The 21,551-nt window shown below is 32.1% G+C and overlaps 1 protein-coding gene across 1 annotated transcript in view; it reads left to right on the top strand.

Annotated features, from left to right (window-relative positions):
* Nucleotides 1–21,551, top strand: part of LOC145335233 (protein Skeletor, isoforms B/C-like) — a 111,557-nt gene that overhangs the window by 64,712 nt on the left and 25,294 nt on the right. The window contains exons 20-31 of the mRNA XM_080180967.1: nt 157–275; nt 4,192–4,267; nt 9,202–9,330; nt 10,421–10,492; nt 10,634–10,728; nt 14,606–14,704; nt 15,031–15,122; nt 15,455–15,484; nt 18,006–18,062; nt 18,441–18,483; nt 19,824–19,889; nt 20,230–20,293. Coding sequence (XP_080037093.1) covers nt 157–275; nt 4,192–4,267; nt 9,202–9,330; nt 10,421–10,492; nt 10,634–10,728; nt 14,606–14,704; nt 15,031–15,122; nt 15,455–15,484; nt 18,006–18,062; nt 18,441–18,483; nt 19,824–19,889; nt 20,230–20,293 — 942 coding nt within the window. The remainder of the gene's footprint in view (nt 1–156; nt 276–4,191; nt 4,268–9,201; nt 9,331–10,420; nt 10,493–10,633; nt 10,729–14,605; nt 14,705–15,030; nt 15,123–15,454; nt 15,485–18,005; nt 18,063–18,440; nt 18,484–19,823; nt 19,890–20,229; nt 20,294–21,551) is intronic.

Below are 21,551 nucleotides of genomic sequence, written 5' to 3'. Positions count from 1 at the left end.
CGTCATAATCAGTCAGACACTATTACTGTGTTCCCTATTGTTAACCAAGCCCTTGATTAAAAGACTGTTATATGAAAACTTTATAGAAATAAAATTGTTAAAAAATCTTCGAAAAAAATTGAAAAGCTGAAATATACACTAAATCATTTTATTTAGATAATGGAAGTAGCAGCATAAATAGTATAAACAAGGACAGTTATGTTGCAAAACAGCCGACTAACCAATCTCCGGCCATGAAAGCAGCGCTAGAGGCCCTAGAAAAACAGTTCCCCAAGGTGAGAAATTACATGTTTCTTAAAATAAAGAGCCACTCCACTCCTCGCATTTATTAAAGAAAAATTTAAACCTAACCTCAGCGTGTTACACAATCTTTTAGGGGTGCTATCTCTGCGGGCATTCATAATTTTTACATAATCTAACCTAACCAAAGATTGGAATAAACAATATTAATTTAGTTAGAAGTATGTTGGTGGTCCGTCAAAAATATAAACCATTAAAAAAACCTATAAGTTCTATAGCAAAGTCTCCTTTTTAACATTGTTAATTCATGGAGTGTATTTTATTTTAGTTTGTTGTACTATTTAAAGAAACTAGCGAATGCACCCCTAGTATCTAGGAGATCTGTGAAGGGATAAGAAAGGAGAAAAATAGCCTAAAACCACCATGATACTTAAATATAAAAATTTAATTACCGAAAACTATCCCAGGACCTATGTGAAGATCCATAAAATGGAGAAGTAAATCTTTTCATAATTGATATTAAAATGTTTAGCTAGAGACAAGAACAAGTATACTGCTTTATATTATAGGATAACCATAACTCATAGGCGTGCAAAGTGGGTATTGAATCACCCTTCAAGTCCTCTCTTTCTTTTTTACCACCTCAAGATTTAAACCCTACTTTAAAAACCCTCTGCACGCAACTGATAAAACTAATTTACTTTGATTTTCTCCTATACCATAAGGAAAAAGGATAAGAGGATGAATACTCACCCCAATTTCATTGTAAAATATTACTTCCCCCCTACTAAAATAATTTGTCTGCTATTTATCTAAACCGTCCGCGGCTTTTTGCATCTTAATCATAACCTATTCTATATATGTAAAAAAAAATAAAAAAAATTTTATCTTATTAATTTATATTATTTTTCTGTAATTTATTATGTTTTTAAAAAAATTAAAGAAAATATTTAAAATACAATTTGATTTAGAATCTTAAAAAACAAACAGCCGTGGACGGTCTTAGTGCAGCAGAAAAGTATGTTTCGCCTAGTTTAAAAATAGGAGGGTTCACCTTTTATGATCAAAAATTTATTTTTTTTCAAATTAGCCTAAATGTAATATTTAAATCTAATTAACATGATAAAACTTTTAAATGTTTACTAATAAAAAATTAGTAGTTTAGCTCTCAGCCACCAGGTTCGCTAGTTGTCTACTTCAAAGACATACATTAAAACTAAGGCTAAATATTAAATAAAAAATTTCATAACTGAATAATCTAAATAAGTGAATAATCTGTAATGCTATCTATGTTCTTCTCAGACAATACTCGTTTTTACAATATTTTTAACATTTTCAAGTGATGTTATTTACCCCTCAGGGTTTGGCCCTTTAGTGACAAAAATCCAAAACAAGAAAAATACAGGCAAAATAAAAATTGATGAACGCTTTGATATTCTAGTTCTATATCCAAAGCTAGATGGCACTGATTAACTGATTATTATAATTTACAATCAAATGTTCATATTAAATTTTAAAAACGTTTATTTATTAAAAAATATAAGTTAGATAGATTGCAATATAAATCTTATAAGCTAATAATGAGTGTTATGATCAAAGTCAGTAGCAAAGTCATGAAAAAATAATAATGATAATTTTATATTCTTTCATTAGGTTTCATCAGATTGGATGATAATTCAAAATATTTCTATATCATCCTATAAAAATTAGATTTATGCTTCAAACAGCAACTATAATTGTCTTGAAATTATATTTAATTTTAAGATATTCCCATTTTGAAAAGTGGTGGAATAACATTAAAAATTCAGCGCGGCAATTGCTCAATATAGGCCTCTAGGCCCACTGCCTATTTTAGTCCTTCAAATACCTCGATTTCTCTCTTTTATTATTTTCTCTATGTCCTATACCCACTTACCTGAAATAAATATTCATTAGTCAATATTTAAAATTCTCAATTTTTGTGAGTTTGATTTAAGAATAGCATTTGATATTTATGTACATTTTTAGCTTTTTGGGTTTTATTAGGACAAACAGATTTCAGTACAGAAAATGGCAATAAACCTAATAATAAGCTTTACTCAAAATTGTAAAATATGTAAAATATTCGATAATTAGTTATTTTTTTTTATTTCTTTGATGTTATTGTTATGTTTATGATTATCTAGAGAAAAAAGATGTATTATTCTTAAATAGAATTAATTAGTACATCAATTTTATATTCGCCTTAAAAGTTTTTCTTTTACTAACTTTTTTCTTCTTAAGAGTTTTAGAAAAAGTACGTTTAAAAACTTTTTTTGTACTATGAAGTAGTACGAGGTCTATTCTATGTATGTCTTTATGTTTGGCTGTCTGTTTGTCTGCCAGATTTTCAGTTTGTTTGCTTTTTGTCTTTCTGTTTATCTGTCTATATATCTGTATGTATGTCTGTTTGTCTGTCTGTTTATCTGTCTGTTTGTCTTTCTGTTTGTTTTTCTGTCTGTTTGTCTGTCTGTTTGTCTGTTTGTCTTTTTGTTTGTCTGTCTGTTTGTCTGTAAGTTTGTCTATCTGCCAGTTTGTCTATCTGTTTGTCTGTCTGTTTGTCTGTTTGTTTGTCTGTCTATTTGTCTGTCTGTTTGTCTGTCTGTTTGTCTGTCTGTTTGTCTGTCTGTTTGTCTGTCTGTTTGTCTGTCTGTTTGTCTGTCTGTTTGTCTGTCTGTTTGTCTGTCTGTTTGTCTGTCTGTTTGTCTGTCTGTTTGTCTGTCTGTTTGTCTGTCTGTTTGTCTGTCTGTTTGTCTGTCTGTTTGTCTGTCTGTTTGTCTGTCTGTTTGTCTGTCTGTTTGTCTGTCTGTTTGTCTGTCTGTTTGTCTGTCTGTTTGTCTGTCTGTTTGTCTGTCTGTTTGTCTGTCTGTTTGTCTGTCTGTTTGTCTGTCTGTTTGTCTGTCTGTTTGTCTGTCTGTTTGTTTGTCTGTTTGTCTATCTGTATGTTTGTTAGTCAGTTTATCAGCCTGATAATCTGTCTGTTTGTTTGTCTACATGTCAGTTTGTCTGTCTGTTATTCAGGGGATGGTGAGGGCTGGGACAACACATTGGTGGAATATTATAAGATTTCTCGGGTATAGTCCTTTCCACGACATCCCTCCATAAGGAGCGATTCTTCGTATTTTTAAAATGGCTTTTTATTGGTTATTTTAGGTTAGGTTAGGTTATATTGTGTTAGGTGATTGCCCCACAGGGTTACGTAATTGGCCCCGCAGGGTTAGAGCCCCCCGCAGGGGCTAGAAATATGAGAAAAGATACTGTGAAAAATACGAAGAATCGCTCCTTATGGAGGGATGTCGTGGAAAGGACTATACCCGATTTCTCTAAATTAAACTTTAAGATCTAAAAAAGTTATTTTTTTAAAGTTAAAAATAAAGTTTTAAGTTAAAAAGAAGATCATATTATTTAAAGAGAACTTTTAATTTGACGTATTTTCATAATATCATTTACGTAAGGGAATTTTTTTGTAAGGATATTTATTACAAATAGTAGCACAACTAAACACATATATAATCAAACTTTTAATCAAACTATAGAAATATTATTTTCTTAATATCCTTAACCTCCACTGTAGTTTATAATTATTAGTGGAAAAGCTTGGAAATCTTTAGTTTGTACAAACCAATCAAGATTATAAGCATACAAATCAGAGAACTAAAAATTTGGGTTCAACTATGATTTACAGTACAATATCCCTTCCCTCCCTCAAGAACTTTTTAAAAAGATAGCTATTTAGTAGTACTCAACTCATCTTTTATAGTTGAGTTGAATACTTCCCCCTCCCCCTCATTTTTAAAACAAATAAGAAAAAAGTAATAAATAAATACACGAAAAAAACCCACCCCACAAAAAGGGGGGTTGGTTTGTGTTATTATTAGTGCTCAACAAAGAACTTTATGTGAAAGCACCTCATAATTTATCCCTTTGTTACAGAGGTCAGATGGACAGAAAACCACGCTGGAATTAATCCCAGAACTTGGCAAGTTTGTGGAGCCTTTCTTTCCTAAAGGTAGGTACAATGTAGCTTTCTATAGTGCCCTGGCAAAATTGGGATAGATGTCACTGCTTTTGGCCTACCTATTATATTGACGTCAGGAAATACCCTATACCCCATATCTTTTCTAGAGGGTTTCTTTCCCCCTTCTCTTTCTCTTTACCTCTACTATGACGTAAATAGAATAGGTACGCCAAAAGCTGTGACATCTATCCCCATTTTCCCAGGGCACTAAACACAGCTACAGGAGCAATTAGTGAGGAGGTTAAATTGTCTTAGGTTTAATGAAGGTTAAATTTAATATTATCTTAACTAGCGGTTACGTTTCTAGAGGCTTCTTGATGCTTTTATGGGAAGAAAGGTTGGGGCGGAATTCTACCCTTTACCTTTTATTTTTTTAAAGAAGAAGGAAAAAAACTAATTTTTTTCTTGAGGGGATATTATGGAAGGTGGAGGTTCCCAAATTTTGTATAAACCTTATTAGAACCTAAATGAAGCTTCACTGAAATGGATCCGGTGCAGTGGTTAACAAAATCCTAAACACACACAAACAGACTTACTGATGGACATCCTGCTACTGTAATGGTCAAGATTAATATTAACAATAGTTTAAGAAGTGTTTTAATTGTGTTGTTAGTACGTATTATGAAATATATTTCTGAAACGCAAAACAATTATAAAATATTTTTCATAATTGTTTCTATAAAATATATGAAAAAGGGCGATATTATCCATGAAAACTTAACATGTCACAGATGTATAAAAAATTAATTCAAAAGAACAAAGTTCGTAAAATTTGCATATTTTGCATAATTTCTAGTATAATAGAATAATAATATAATAGAATTTGATGTCACCTCCCTACCGCACTTCATGGATTTCAAATATTTTAAAAATAAACTTATTTTGAACCAGGTATCTAAGAATAGGTCTAATAATTCTATAGCTATATTTAAATCCTTATATAAAAGTAACAGACGCAGGATCTCTCTCTGTCTGCCTGCCTGTGTGTACCGCTGAACTAATATGGTTCCCCTTTACAGGGTAGCTTCTAATAGGTCCTGGAAAGTTTACAGCTATTTTGGGGGATGTTATCACCACCCAAATAAAATCACCCCTTGAAAAATATCCATCCTACCCGTCAAAAATATTTTTTCTTTTAATCTTAATAAAGAAATAGATTGTCAAATTCAAACCCCACTCCCCCCCCCTCTTTTTTTCCATCAAGTGCCCCTAGAGGTCTCTAGGGGCGTAGCTGCTAGTAGACTAAACAGAGCAAAGATGTATTGAATGGACGAACAGACACATTATAAATGAAGAAAAGCTTCACTTTTTAAATAATAGAGCCTATATGAAAATAAAACGTACAAAAACAAGGATGACAACATCCATAAAAGCGAAGCTCTGAAACGGTAGGACAGACAAACAATAATTCTTGTAGAGTGTCAAAACTCAATATGCAAAAAATAACTTCTCCAAAAAAACTCCTCAAATACAGAATACTTTTTAAGGGCATACTTACATTTTTAGGACTTGATTATAGAGATTCTTTGCTTATAATATTGTACCTTGTTTTAATAGGAATCAGTACTCCAAAATCAGATCAATCGGATTATTGTATCACATAAAAATTTGTTGTTAAAAAAGTTAAAAATCAACATGTTTAAAGTAAACGTACGGACATTCTGGTAGAGATTATAGAGTTACTACGCTTTCCAAGTTGTACCTAAGAACTACAGGAATCATCATGCAAAGTTTTAAATCGATAGGACAATTTTTACATGCCTTAATTGACGAAAAAGCTATCCGTTTGTGACGGACGGACGGACTGACCCTAATTATGGAAAAGATTCGCTTTTAAAAATATTTAATGCTTTGAAAGAATCGCAATTAATTGTGTTATTTATCTTACATAAAATTTGTTATAAAATATTATTTTCTATTTGTAAATATCAAAAGATACACTTTTTATGATTAATGTATTTTTATAACTTTCATAATTGGCGGTGTAAAAAGTACATTAGTTCATTATCATTAGATGAAAACCACCAAGATATTTTATAGAGTTTATGGGAAATAGAGGTTAGCGAGATCTTAACTGACATAAACTTATTTTACACAAATACCACTTACTACTTTATAGAATAGGATAATTCGGGTATAGTCCCTTTCGTAACATCGCACCTTATGGGGCGATTCTTCGTATTTTTCACAGTAGCTTTTCTTCTATTTCTAGCCCCTGCGGGGGGCTCTAACCCTGCGGGGCCAATTACCTAACCCTGTGGGGCAATCACCTAACCCAATATAACCTAACCTAACCTAAAATAACCTATAAAAAGCGATTTTAAAATAAGACGAATCGCCCCTTATGGGTCGATGTTACAAAAGGGACTATTCCCGATAATTCTATTTTATATTTATTTTTTTAATGTAGGTAATTTGTAACTTTATATGATCTTCCTATTTAGTAAGAAATAGTTTAAATGTCCGTTTGGTTTAATCAGCCCCACCTTTGTCTTATCTGAAAGATATATAGTAGATCTAGATGGTAAATGCCTTTTCATATCATAATCACTCGCCAAAAATTGTTTCTGTAGAGGGGGGGGGGGGGTTAAAAAGAGACTATTTAAACTTTAATGAATTTTTTTTCAAATGCACTGACAGCATATGTAAATCTCGTTAAAATCTATATTATCATCATTATAAAAAAGATAAAATATACGTATATAACTTTACTTTTTATCAGTATAACTTCTTGTCGACCGTATTTTTTCGTCCTTATTGAAAAAAAAGGGAGAATGTGCTCACCCTCCTCTACACCCCCATGACCCATGACAGGAGTCTGCACCCCCCAAAGCTGTCGATTCAACTAATAAGAAATGTTTCTCATACATAATACTTTGGGGACTGGTGTAATAAACAGCCTGCAAGGGATGTTTTAATTTAAAACAAGATGTCTTCATGTCTGTATAACTGTTACACCCCCTAAAAGACACATCTCCCTACACCCTTCTGCACCCAGTGCACGCCTCTAGTTAAATTTGTGTTAAAATCTAGATTTACTTTTCTTGTAATTACTTAATTTTGTGTAAATATATACAATTTTATTTAATAATAGAACTACAAGAATAGATGAAAATAAGATAATTTTTTTATGATTTAGAGTAGAATGGATTTTTTCTTTCTTTTCATAAAGACTTCTGAACCATTAAGTTATTCATTTAAGAGAAGCTTCACATATGTTCCTTTATGTTTTTAAACTCTTTTATTTAATGTGATAGAGTCAGGGATAAGGGATGGGAAATGTAGGAAAATATTATTTCAGGCCTATTTCAAGCCTAGGCCTAATAAACCAGTTTTGGGATGACGCAGTGGTTCGTCCTAAACGCTAATAAAAAAGCTGTGTGTGTGTGTGTAGATAAAGTATAGAATCAAATTCAGGTAGCTAGTTTAAAGTAAAAAACATAACTTTTTATAAACCTATATATTAATGGCTTTTGTTAAAATGAAGTTTTTTCTCTCCCAAAATTTTTTTATCTTTTACTTTGGTAATTTGAACTGTCAGAAAGCTATCGTTGGGTTTCTCTCAGACAGATTTTAGTTTGTATTATTTGCATTTTTATTAATGAGTAAAAATTTAATTTGAAAATTTCATTGCTAATTAAAATTTAAAATAGATAAATAAATATGCACTTGGGTAACATTCCATCAAGTTCTTTGGATACTATAATGTAATGATATATCTGTACTGTGTTGTATTGTACAAAAATTAGGGTTAAGGTGTTGTATCAATTCCGTACTAAATTTTTAAAATTCAAAATACAACATCTAATTTATAAACTACCAAATGAAAATTCGTAGCTACCTTCTTTCCAAAAAAAATAATCCCGTTATTTTTGTTTTTTTCTATATGGCCCTTTTTTAATGTTTAACTCTAAGCAGATTTAATAATTAAACTAATGTGATCTAACACCATTTATATTTATTTTTTCGTAGCAGACGAAATCATTATTTTTTCTAGAATTGTCTGCTTCTAAAATTTCCGCCAATTGGTGATTGGTTGATACAAAACAAGCCCAAATCCACCCAGAACACTATTGGTTTAGAGCGGTAGCCAATATGAGCCGTCCGCCAGTAAGGTCATTAAATTACACAAATGGTAAAAGTTGCATGATCTTTTTCAAAACCAGGCCGAGACCTAATTTATGGCCAGGTTTCCTATCCCTTATCCCTGGGTGGAGTAAATAACTATTCCCCTAATTTTCCTCTAATAACTTTAGTCTACAGTAGGGGTAATTTTGTGTATAATCATTATCTTATCCCTTTAGATCCCTGTATATTACTAATAAGTGTAATGAATTTATCTTTAAATGTTCTAACCCTAAAAATTTCTGAAAATCTAATTAAGAAAGAACAATTAGAATTAATTAAAATAAGTTAACCTTGACTCATTTTACCGAATACAATAGAGATATTCCAAATAAATATAGATTCTCTAGAGACTGTCTAAATCAGCCAATAGGAGAATACTAAAGATACATTCAATACATCTCATTGGTTGAAACATTTTACTGATTTTGGTACGTAACTGCAGATTTTTTCATTTAATTCACAATATGAGTCAGCTATAAACCGTAGCATATTTTAGGATAAAGCTTTTTTTAGGTAAATTAATTAATATAAAAATTTCTTCACTCTTATAACGTATAACGTATATCTAGATATATTACCTCTATTCTAAATTCAAATTTTGACAAGAAATTTTATTAAATAATGGATAATGAATATGTGGCTAATATGACTGGGGAAATTATGACGCCAATTTAGGTTGTTACATTGGTCCTCTTTTAGTGGCCAGTTCGTTCCTTTATCCACGTATTCGATATCCATTGTTCTAAAAAATTTCAAACCATTGTTTAAATATAGGAATAATAACCACTATTATTTAGGACCACCGCCCGGCGCCCCTGGAGGACCACCCCCGCGGGGACCCCCACCACCCGGGGCAGGGGGACCTCCCATGCCAGCAACCCATGCTCCCCCCGCTGCGGATGAGAACTGGATTATTCCGTCAATTGGTAAAATATATTTAAAATTTGCTAAAAGTTTAAACTTGGGTAAATTTAGTATAAAATTAATCTTTAAAATCTTCTTTTGAGGATCGAGTTTCCTTCCTCCAAAATTGATTATCCTCTTACTTTAAGCTGCAACAACAGATTAAGATTAAGATTATCTACATATTTATATAATTATCTATCTAACTAATTTTAGGCTATTTATATATCTTTTTTTTTATCTAATTTTAGGCTGTAATTCAACAACGGACAGAGTTTTTAAGATGCAAATCTATCTATCTATTTATATATCTATCTATCTATCTATCTATCTATCTTTTTATCTAATTTTAGGCTGTAATTCTACAACGGACAGAGTTTTTAAGATGCAAATATATCTATCTATTTTATTTGTATATCTATCTATCTATCTTTTTATCTAATTTTAGGCTGTAATTCATTAACGGACAGAGTTTTTAAGATGCAAATCTATCTATTTATGTATTTGTATATCTATCTATCTATCTTTTTTATCTAATTTTAGGCTGTAATTCAACAACGGACAGAGTTTTTAAGATGCAAATCTATCTATCTATTTATATATCTATCTATCTATCTATCTATCTATCTTTTTATCTAATTTTAGGCTGTAATTCTACAACGGACAGAGTTTTTAAGATGCAAATATATCTATCTATTTTATTTGTATATCTATCTATCTATCTTTTTATCTAATTTTAGGCTGTAATTCATTAACGGACAGAGTTTTTAAGATGCAAATCTATCTATTTATGTATTTGTATATCTATCTATCTATCTTTTTTATCTAATTTTAGGCTGTAATTCATTAACGGACAGAGTTTTTAATATGCAAATCTATCTATTTATGTATTTGTATATCTATCTATCTATCTTTTTTTTTATCTAATTTTAGGCTGTAATTCATTAACGGACAGAGTTTTCAAGATGCAAATCTATTTATCTATTTGTATATCTATCTATCTATCTTTTTATCTAATTTTAGGCTGTAATTCAACAACGGAAAGAGTTTTCAAGATGCAAATCTATTTATCTATTTGTATATCTATCTATCTATCTTTTTATCTAATTTTAGGCTGTAATTCAACAACGGACAGAGTTTTCAAGATGCAAATCGGTCCAGCCACCTCTAAAAAAGGAAATCAAGGTACTTTTTTTCCCATTAAAACTAAAATCTTTGTTACTTAAAAACCATCCAATTGTCTTATCTTTTTTACTTAAACTTAAACTATTGAAAAAAAGAATTTTGTTAATATTTCCTTGTAATATCTTACTTTTTCTTCATTAGGACTTGGAAAGTATGGACAGGCCTGGTACGTGAACGGTCACCTGGCACCAGATCTGTACCTTGTCAAAGGTTTGGAATATACCTTCCTTGTAGAGGTAACATTTTAAAGCGTTACATGCATACAGGAAGCTGTACAGACCTACAGATCTTGGTAAAAATAAATATTCTTTAGTGTATCTCTACTCTAAACCAAATATTGTTCATGAAGTGTATTATACAGCCTTACGTCCTACAGACAATGAACCCTTTGATGCAGGAATTTTGTCTTAAAGTCCTAACTTTGTATGGTAATGCGTTGCTCCTGTTTACGGGCAAAGGCTTTACCTCTACTGTAAATAGTAATTACATGCGCCTGACATAGCAGCAGAAGAGACTATTTTTAACGTCTTTTGTTATGACGCTGTGTTAGGCTTAGATTTGAATCTAGCACCTTTCCGACGACGAAGAATAATACTATTATTATAATAATATATTTCAAATAACATGAAATAAAGGTTCCACGACAAACGTAGGAGTGGAAAAACATCGGAGTGGACAAACGCAGGAGTCCCAAACGTCGGAGTGGGACAAACGCAGGAGTGGGACAAACGTCGGAGTGGACAAACGCAGGATTTTTGGGACAAACGTCGGAGTGGACAAACGCAGGAGTATCAAAATTTTTTTTTCAATTTTGAATTTAAAATTTTTTTTTTTTTTAATTTTTAATTTTTCTTTCAATTTTGAATCTTTTTTTATTTTTAAATTTTTTTTCAATTTTGAAATTTTTTATACACCCCCCCCCCTTCCCTCGGTCCCCTTATTTTTCTTAGTTAGGTTAGGTTAGGTTATAGGCCAGGTGACCGATCGCTGCGGCTAGGCAGGCTAGGGGGCCGAGCGCTGCGGCCATAACCATTTTTTTTGTAGACAGAGGGATATAAAAAAATTTCAAAATTGTCATATTATTAAAATAGCGGAGACTCCTGCGTTTTACTTAAGCAATGTCCACTCCGACGTTTGTCCACTCCAACGTTTTTCCCACTTCTATGTTTGTCCACTCTGACGTTTGGGACTCCTGCGTTTGTCCACTCCGACGTTTGGGACTCCTACGTTTGGGGTAGGACCGAAATAAATAGACATATATACAAACCTAAAGACAGAAATAAAGTTCGACATGAATACAAAAAAAAAAGACAGACCGACAGCTTAACAGACACACCTAAAATCTGACAGACAGACAAACAGTAATGTACATTATACTAATAGTTGGTAAGAATTCAGACAGACAGACATTTGGGTTTTACAACGCATATACTTGATAGTAAATCTAGCTTTTATGTAAGAAAATTGCTTTAAAACAAGTAAGAAGAAAAATTAAGATAAAAAAGTATGTAATTCAAAAGTTGAAACACTAAAAAGAATTATATGATATAATAAAAGTAAACTAAATGTCCTGAATGGTGTTATCGACCTTCTGACTAACGTAATAATTCTTTTATCAAGAAGAGTTTCATATTAAGAGTGAAACTTACAGAGTACACACGAAATAAGAGAAACAAAGTTTTATAGAATACTATTTAATTGTTAAAATTACTTGAAAGGAGAATTGTTATTTATCGCATCGTATTATAGACAGCTTTCCGCAGAAATTAAAATGAAAAATTATAATATTCAAATTAGTTTTGTTAGCCCAAAGGAGGCCGAAGACCTTAGCCGACAAAACTAGTTTTAATTTGATTATTTTATTTTTAATTTTCGTGGAAAATTGTATATATGATTTTCCAGTATTGCTGAGAACCAATTCTAATCCAGCGGATATAATCGGTTTTGAAGCTATACTGGAAAATAGGATTAACAGTTTCTATTAAGAGGAAATGAATCCTTTTAAATTCTAAATACAATTTTATAACTATCTCTTATTTAGCTTATAAAACATCACATTTTTGTATCTAATACATTTGTATGTCTACATATTATTGTCATCAGCATATTTCATAATTTATCATTCATTTTTATATAGTGCTTCGTTTCCCTGGCTGTCTGGAGCAAACTATTTATTTGCATTATCCAATTGAATATCCAGTATTTACTTCACTTTGTCCGTCGGTCTGTCAGTCAAAATATAAATATTTAAGAATTTAAAACAAATGTGAGAAAGGTTTCGTGATTTTGTTCATAAATTTATTGTACACTATTTTCTTCTTCTCATTATAGCAAGGGTTTTAAATGGATAAGACAATGGCCGATAAATTGCTGTACATTCCCAATGGGGATATCCAAAATTACCCCTTTTGAAGATTAAAATAATTGGTTAAAACATTTGAACACCCAACCTGATAAACCAACCAATCAAAATTTAGTGAAAGTTCCCGAAGTTGTTCAGCGAACGAATAAGATAACAGGGGCGTCCAAGCTTTTTATTTTGGGGGTGGTAAAATTTTTTTAGGGGGGGGGTAATTGGTGTTTGGGGGGGGGTTAAATGGCGCGCGAAGCGCGCCGCAAATTTTTTTTACCCCCCCCAAAATTTTTACCCCGGGGGTAAAATTTGCTGGGGGGGGGGGGGGGGTAATTACCCCCCCCTGAAATCTGTTGGCAGGGGTAAATTTAGTTTACCCCCCCCCAAAATTTACCCCTGGGGTAAAATTTATGGGGGGGGTAATTTAAATTTTATTAAATATATATTATTAAAATGTGCGCGAAGCGCGCAAAATTTTTTTTTATTAGAGATTTTTTATTTTGGGGGGGGTATTTACCCCCCCAAAATTGTTTGGGGGGGGGTATTTAGTAATTTACCCCCCCAAAATTGTTTGGGGGGGGTATTTAGTAATTTACCCCCCCAAAATTGTTTGGGGGGGTAAATACCCCCTCCTAAATGGTTGGGGGTTGCCTACGGCACCCCCAGGGTAGGGGTAAATTTTGAATGGGGGGGGGGGGTAATCGCCCCATTACCCCCCCCCCCCCCCTTGGACGCCTATGTAAGAAAACACTATTGTAAAACTTTGGGGACTAGTGTAATAAACAGCCCATTGTCCCCTCTTCCTCTACATTATAGCCCTATATGTGACTGTAAGTTATATAAACTTATAAATGTTTGAAACAAATTTTCTTATTTGTTAGCTTAAAACGTAGTTTTGAATCCTAAAACCTGCTAGAAAGCGGTACGACCGCCAATGATGTTTTATAGTCAATTGTGCTCCTTTATAATGGGAATGTTGTCAAAAAATTTCAGCATTCTATCTTTTATAGGAGCTGAGAAAATCCCATTTCCCCAATAGCGTTACGGACGGACGGACGGACTGACTGACGGACAAAGTGAATTATAGAGTAGCTTCGCTACTAAAAATAGACTCGCTAAACAAAAAATGCAAAAGATTTTCTTTTTAATTTTTATTTAATAATGGTCGTAACCATTCTTGTTTTATATTTGCATTAAAATATAAATTAGCAAAATAATATTCAAACAAATCGTAAATTAAATATTTATTTTTAACTTATCTAGAAATGAATGATCTGATTCTCTTAAACCCTGAATAGAATTGACTTCCGTGGAAGTTGCTTGCATAAAACCAGTGCTCGGAAGTTGCGCAGGTTTAGACTTCAAGCAAAATTTTTAAATTGTAAAAAGGTTGATTTACTTGAGGCTTACAGACGACTGACGCGCGGCTGAAGATCACAGCATGAAACCAATACTAAGTTTCACTGAAAGTATTATCAATCAATTAATATTATTAATTGATTTATGTGATATTTACTTACCTATTTAACTATCAACCTATAAATAATTTTTAATGTATAACTTCACAACCGAATAATATCCGCTGGATTAGAACCGGTTTCTAAAAATTTATGATTAGCATCTATCTATTTATCTATCTATTTATTTGTTTATTTATTCCATCAAATCTATCTGTTATCTATCAAATGATCTATCTATATATTATCTATATTGATCTATTTACTTATTTTTTATATCAAAAGATGTATTTCTCTATTTAGGGAGGCCTGGGGACAGATTTGGATGGCACCTTCCACCCATTCTACCTGACCTCAGACAGTGAGGGCGGCTATGCAACAAAATCAGATTATGAAGCTAACGTAAGTATTTTACTAGCATCGCAACTAATCCATAATTAGGAATTGTCCGTAATCCGTCTAACTGTCTTTAAAAATGACGGCTCGTTCATCACTAATGGATTGCTAATAATTCTTGATCTACAAAGTCTAAATTCTATACTTTTGCTGTGTTACAGTATACTGAACTGTTTATGATCTATCTATCTATCTATCTATCTATCTATCTATCTATCTATCCTAGTTAGAGGAAGTGTATGGGGGACTACGTCATGATAGAGAAGGTCTACCTGTCCCTAGTATAATGGGCAGACTATGTATCTATCTATTTATCTATCTATCTATCCTAGTTAGAGGAAGTGTATGGGGGACTACGTCATGATAGAGAAGGTCTACCTGTCCCTAGTATTATGGGCAGACTTTGTATCTGGAAGTCTAAAAGGTAATAGCTTGTTTATTTAAATTTGATAGAATATTTTTGACTTGTGGCTACGACACAGAGGTACCTTGAGATGGTGGATTGAATTTAAACCCCCCGTTTTTATTCTAGTTTTAAAAATAAAAGTAACTGCCCCCCCCCCCAAAAAAAAATGCTACAATGTAAAAGAAAACCATATTGGTTCAGCGGTTAGCGAGATACTTTGGTACAGACACACAGAGATACTTTTACTATTATTTAAAGATTAATTCCTTCTTATTTTAAATAACAGTGGTTTAGGTTATACTAAGTTAGAAAACTAATATTTTTATTTGTTTAATTCTTGTTTTTTTTAGAGCACCACAGACCTTTGCTGACTATAAGGAACTAAATCAGATTTTTATTGCAATAAAAATGAAATCAAGGACTCTATAACTTTTGTTTACTATTTAATAGGCAATCATAATGGGACAGAAGATAATCTATTTTTATATTTTCACCCTAGGTTGATTGCATTGCCCCAGAATTGGACGGAGTAAAGTAACAAAATACGGGTAAATTGAGGAAGGGGGGGGGGGGTTGCAATGATTTCAATGGTCAAAAATAGATTAGAGTAAAAATACCTGTTTCAGTTGTGTAATACAATAATAGCTGTCAACTTTTTATAGGGTATTAGAAAAGGAGATACGAAAAGTGTCATGCGTGACGTCATAAAAATACCTCTAAATCAATCACTTTTTTGGGGAGATCCTTTCCCAGTTCTCCTCTCATCCTTCCATTTGGACGTATTTTTATGACGTCACACATGACACTTTCCGTATCTCCATCAGAAAATAACACAATTTAATTTATATATTTCATCAAATCATACAGCTTGACTTCAGAGTAGCATTTAATAATCCGTAAATGAAATAAAGGATTTTTGGCGTTATCCTCTTAGGAATTTTTATCTTCAATTTTTTCAATTTTTATACCCCCCCCGACATTTTTATTAGGCTAGGTTAGGTTATATGGCTAGGGGGGCCGAGCGCCCGCGGCTAGGCAGGCTAGGGGGCCGAGCGCCCGCGGCTAGGCAGGCCAGGGGGCCGTTTTCTGGGGGGGGGGGGGGGTATAAAAATTGTCAAATTTTGAGAAAAATTTCCTAAGAGGATAATACCAGATTTTTTTTGACAAGAACATGCAGGTTTAGCCATAAGATCTTAATTAGAAATCCGCAAACATATCTTACCAGAGAGGTGTAGTAGGAATTGTAGAGGGGTGTCAACACTCAACTTTAATTTAGGAAGGAATTCTTTTTTTTCTTTTTTTTTACCCCCTAATGGTTTCACATCCCCCTGGTGAATCACTGTGCACGCCACTGTGTCTAAGAGCTAAACTTAAAGGATTATATTCAAAAAAAGTTTGTTTAAAATAGGCAAAATATTTTCAAAAGTTCAAAACCAATATTAATATTTTAAAGTTTGAAATACCTATCAATATATTTATTGTTTTTATAGAATTGTGGAATTTAGATAAAAGTGTTATTTAATATAAAACAAGGATGACAACACTCATAAAAGCGAAGATCTGAAATGAAAGGACAAACGAACATTAACACTTGTAGTAATAGGAATCAGTCTTCAAAAAATCAGATGAATAGGATGATTTAAACATTCAAAAATTTGTTGCCAAAAAAGTAAAAAATCAGCTTGTTTTAAATGGACGTACGGACTTTCTAGCGACGATTATAGAGTTGCTGCACTTTCTAAGTCTTACCTAACTGTTATAGGAATCAGCATGCAATTGAAATCGATAGGACAATTCTAACCTGTTTAAATTAACGAAAAGAGCTAAATCTAACGGACGGACGTACGGACCGACCCTAATTATAGAAAAGCTTCGCTTTAAAACACAAAGCATTACTATGTTTAATTATGTCTGTAAGTCATTGTTTCATTTTACTACCCGCGGAAAGCTGTCTATCATACGATGCAATAATATCTATTACAATTTTTTTTTCTTCTAAACTTAAATATTTGTTAAATTTCATGAATAGATAGGTCAAAAATTTTAAATTTATTTATATTTTTTATACTGCTTTGTCAATTGAAACTTTTAAATTCCTAATCCAATTAAAAATCAAATTGGAAAAATGGAAAAGTCCTAAGTATATAAATTTGAGTTTTATTAATAATTTAAATTGTATTTATTTCATTTGACTGACTTAGTAGCAATAGGTACATTTTTTCGGTAGTTATTACATAGTTTTAGCAGATAACTACAGCTTCTAGTCCAAAACACAGTAAAATTACTTTTTCCTGCGTAAAAATGCAGGGATCCTAAGGGATAAGACATTAGATATAAATTAATGAACTACACATCTATTTATGAGAATTTACATTCTCACTTAAACGACCCCTTAAATAGTGGATGTAAATATTCTTTTTTTCTCCCCGAGGTAGTCATTTTCTTCCCCGAGCATGGCAACCAGTGAACAGAATCTTAGTTCTGCACCACAAGCCTCGCACAACTGAAGTTCCCATGTCTATACAGTCATATTTATATGAAAATCTAAGAAAAAAGTTTTAGAAGATTTTTGAATTTTTTTTTGAAGATTTTTGAATTTTTTTTGAAGATTTGAAATTTTTTTGGAAGATTTTTAAATTTTTATTAATTACTAAAAGAAAGCATAACTACCTCGGAGAAAAAAATTAAAGTTAAAAACCAAAATTAAACCACATTTTAGCATAAAAATGAGCTTTTGTTTAAATGAGAATGATATTCCTAAACAAAAAAATGGATAGGAATACCCCATTTTTATAGCACAACCCAATCAAGATTAAGCAAACGTGGTCATCATAATTTATAGTCCACTGTCTTCTCCCTCCCTCCCCCCTCCCTGATAAAATCTGATTTGAATTGTTAGGATTTTCAATCCCAATTAGAGCTGGCTTGTCAATCAAACGGATCACCCAGCGTTTTGAGGTATTTTTTGGTAGCGCAGCTACTCTTTAAGTCCTTCTGTCAATGATTTTCTTTTTTTTTCGCCAAAGACTAACGTTTCCCTCACACTCCAAGATTTTTTTTAATAAAGAAAGACAAAACATACATGTTCTTTATGAGGGGTTTGCTTAATAAACTACAGGCGGTTTCGTCCTTAGGGGGGGGGGGGATAATTTTTATATTCTACGGGTGATTTCTCTTGGGATGAAGAAGATATCCTAACCCAATATAGTGAAAAACCTTCCCTTTTAGTCCAATGATTACATCTTTTAGTACAGACAGAGAAACGACGTACTACTACTTTTTTACCTTAGAGCAGCTACTCTATAAGTCTTTGTTTAATTATTATTTTTGCTTTAGGTTTACCCCGGAATTTGATTCACCACCTTCAATATATTATCAGGTAAAATTAAGGGGGGGTGGGGGGGGGGGGAGGATCAATAATTTGTTTTTTTGGGGAATTGAATTTTCCTTCACATGGACAAAATAAGCTTAGAGAAAAAAAATATTTCTGATAATTTAGGTTTAGTGAATTTATAAGAGCCCCTCAGAAAAGTGAATATTAGGGATAAGGCCTGCCAGTTCAGAGAGACTCGACAAAATGAGCCGTGTGACGTCAATATATTCATCTTTTTTAAAAAGGGGTTTCCTTTCCCACTTTTCCTTTAATCTCTCCCCTTTATGACGTCACATGGCTCATTTTGTAAAATGATGATCAAATGCTATTTTTAAGTCAAACTGTATAATATATTAAATTAAAATATATCATAAATTCACTGAGTGAAAAAGTCTTTGATACTTCTTAGTTATTGTTTATTGAAATATATTTTGGTGGACATTGCACCCTCTTCAGTCTAAATGACATAAATCATATTAATTTAATTTACATATTAAAAGATAAGTAAAAATAAAGAAATTTGTAGAACTATAAAATGTTGCTAAATAAAGAAAATGATATATCATTTTTCAAAAACTAAGATTATTACATTGTATTAATATGCTAGCTTATAGCTAGTGAATTATCAATTTTATCTTTTAATTTTTTCTAAAACATTGGAAAATTAGTGTAAAGGTTAAACATTCATTTTAAAAAATGCGTGTTTACAATGGATTTATTATTACCTGGATCTTATACCAGATTATCATGTTCTCTAATAGAGGCAAACCTGATCTTGCTCAAATAACGACCCACACCCTTTATCCCATCCTACCCTACCATGGATGAGCGAAATGACTAATAAATGTTGTCCATGTTAGCAACCCAAACAACAATTTTCCCCTTGTCCTAATATCCACGTATATTATATATCCATTGTGTTAACCGTTTTTTATTGGTCAATTTTGAAAGCAAAAACGTGACCTATGACTAATTTAAAAATAGGTAAATAGTTTAATATAAAAGCGTGGGTTTGGGATTATTAAAATTTAGCATAAAATAAATAATGATTAATATCCGGTGGATTAGAGCCGGTTCTCAGCCATATTAAAAAATTATGCCTAGCATCGTATAATATTCAGTTTTCTACGAATTTCAGAATATACAATCATTTTTAGCCCATGCCTTCGGCATCTCGGGGCTAAAACAACTGGTTTTAGTCTTATATTTGTACATTTTATATCCGTGGAAAGCTGTTTATAATACGATGCGAGAAATAACTATTGTTTTAAAAGCTATTGATCCATCTTAACCCAGAAATAACTATTATTGATTTGAAGATTTTAACATTTAATGTTTTTGTTTAGAGTTTTGCTGAGAAGTATATGGGAGGAAAAATACATCTTCTTGAACAGTGCCATGAAATTCAAAAGGTATTCCTTATTTAAAAGCAACAGGATGTCAGTCTTTTTCTTAGTATGTCTGTCTGTACCGAAGAATATAACTAATCTCTGAACCGTTATGGTTACCCTTTACATTGCAGCTTCTCCTAGGTTCTGGGAAGGTTTATAACTTTTTTAGAGAGATGGTACCACCACCCTCTTAAAAATCGTCCCCAGAAAAAAATTTAATCCCACTGATTTTTTAATATTTCTGTTTCATTATAAAACTAAAATTTAAATTGGGGGAGGGGTCGATTTACGGACGGACCGACCAATTTATAAAAAAAGCTTCGCTTTTGAAATGACTTAGCTAACTTTTATTCTATTTTAGTTGGATGGATCTGGAGACAGGACTCCTGGAAGCCAGAATATACCTAATGATTCATATTATACAGGTAAAGTTTTATATTGGTCCTGAACCGGTTATCATGTATTTTACAAAAGGTCCCACTTCAAAAATGGAAACTTTTGTTGACATTCAACGAATAAAAGGAATTAGATTAAAAATGCCATTATTTTTATCGAAATTATTCTACATTTCTTTGTCGACTTTGCATGAAAGTGTTCAATGCTGGTTTAACATCGACGTAATGACATCCCAATGCAGTTATGACTAAATAATTGTGTTAATATATTAAATTCGGATTTTTTATAAACAAGGATGACAACATCCATAAGTAGCGAAGCTCAAAAATTATGATTGAAATCGAGAAAAAATTTACTATAGAGCCATGTCATACAATAAACATTAAACTTGATAAAATAAAGAAATCACGCAACCTTTAAAATCATTAAAACTAAAAAAAATTGTTATCGATCTAGCATCCCAAATAAACAGATGGACAAAACAATGTATATATTAGATGGGTATATGTCATAGGAATCTTCATAAAAATTTTAGCTGTCTATCTTGAATAAGAGCCGAGAAAATCACTTTTCCCCCTTTCCGTGTCTGACGAGCAGACGGACGGGCATTTAATATTATAGTGTAGCTTCGCTACTAAAAATATCAAGCACTTGAAAAAGTTAGATATTTATCTATGAAATATCTTTGAAGTAAAAAGTCTCAGTAATAGCGAATTAAGAAAAGGTCGTCTTCTCCATAACATAATTGTCCTTGTTTATGTTAATTTCATATGTTTATGTCATAGCATTACTTATTCTACGGAAATACTAATACATAATAATACATAATTTGCCTTAAATCTTATTAACAAACAATGAACAAATTATATATTCTCTAATATTTACATATTGTACAATGTACATAATGACGAAAAGAAATACCATTGCTATCAGCTTATACTATCAACAAAATCAATTCGGAATAAAATCACGAAACATATACGTGTTTTTCAGCTGTCGTTGGGGGGGGGGGGGGGGGCAACGCATAGTAAAACGGACGACCTTTCCATCTGCCCCCCAATAATTATTTGAAATTTATTTCGCTTGTAGGTTATACCTTATTCCTGCATTGATACAAAGGGACATAAAAATTGAATGAAACCGATACACAAGATATTAATTTATGATGGGATTAAAACCCACCACTAAACCGACATATAGCAGAGTGCAATTCTTTTAAGCACCGTCGAGAGTTTAAAATGATGGTCAAATTAATTTTAGTTTTAATTAGAGAAATTTTAGCAGTGT

The sequence above is a fragment of the Acartia tonsa genome, chromosome 13 (genome assembly GCF_053477335.1).
Source record: "Acartia tonsa isolate MP-2025a chromosome 13, ASM5347733v1, whole genome shotgun sequence".
NCBI classification, from domain to species: Eukaryota; Metazoa; Arthropoda; class Copepoda; order Calanoida; family Acartiidae; genus Acartia; species Acartia tonsa.
This window is presented reverse-complemented; position numbering and strand designations above follow the sequence as displayed.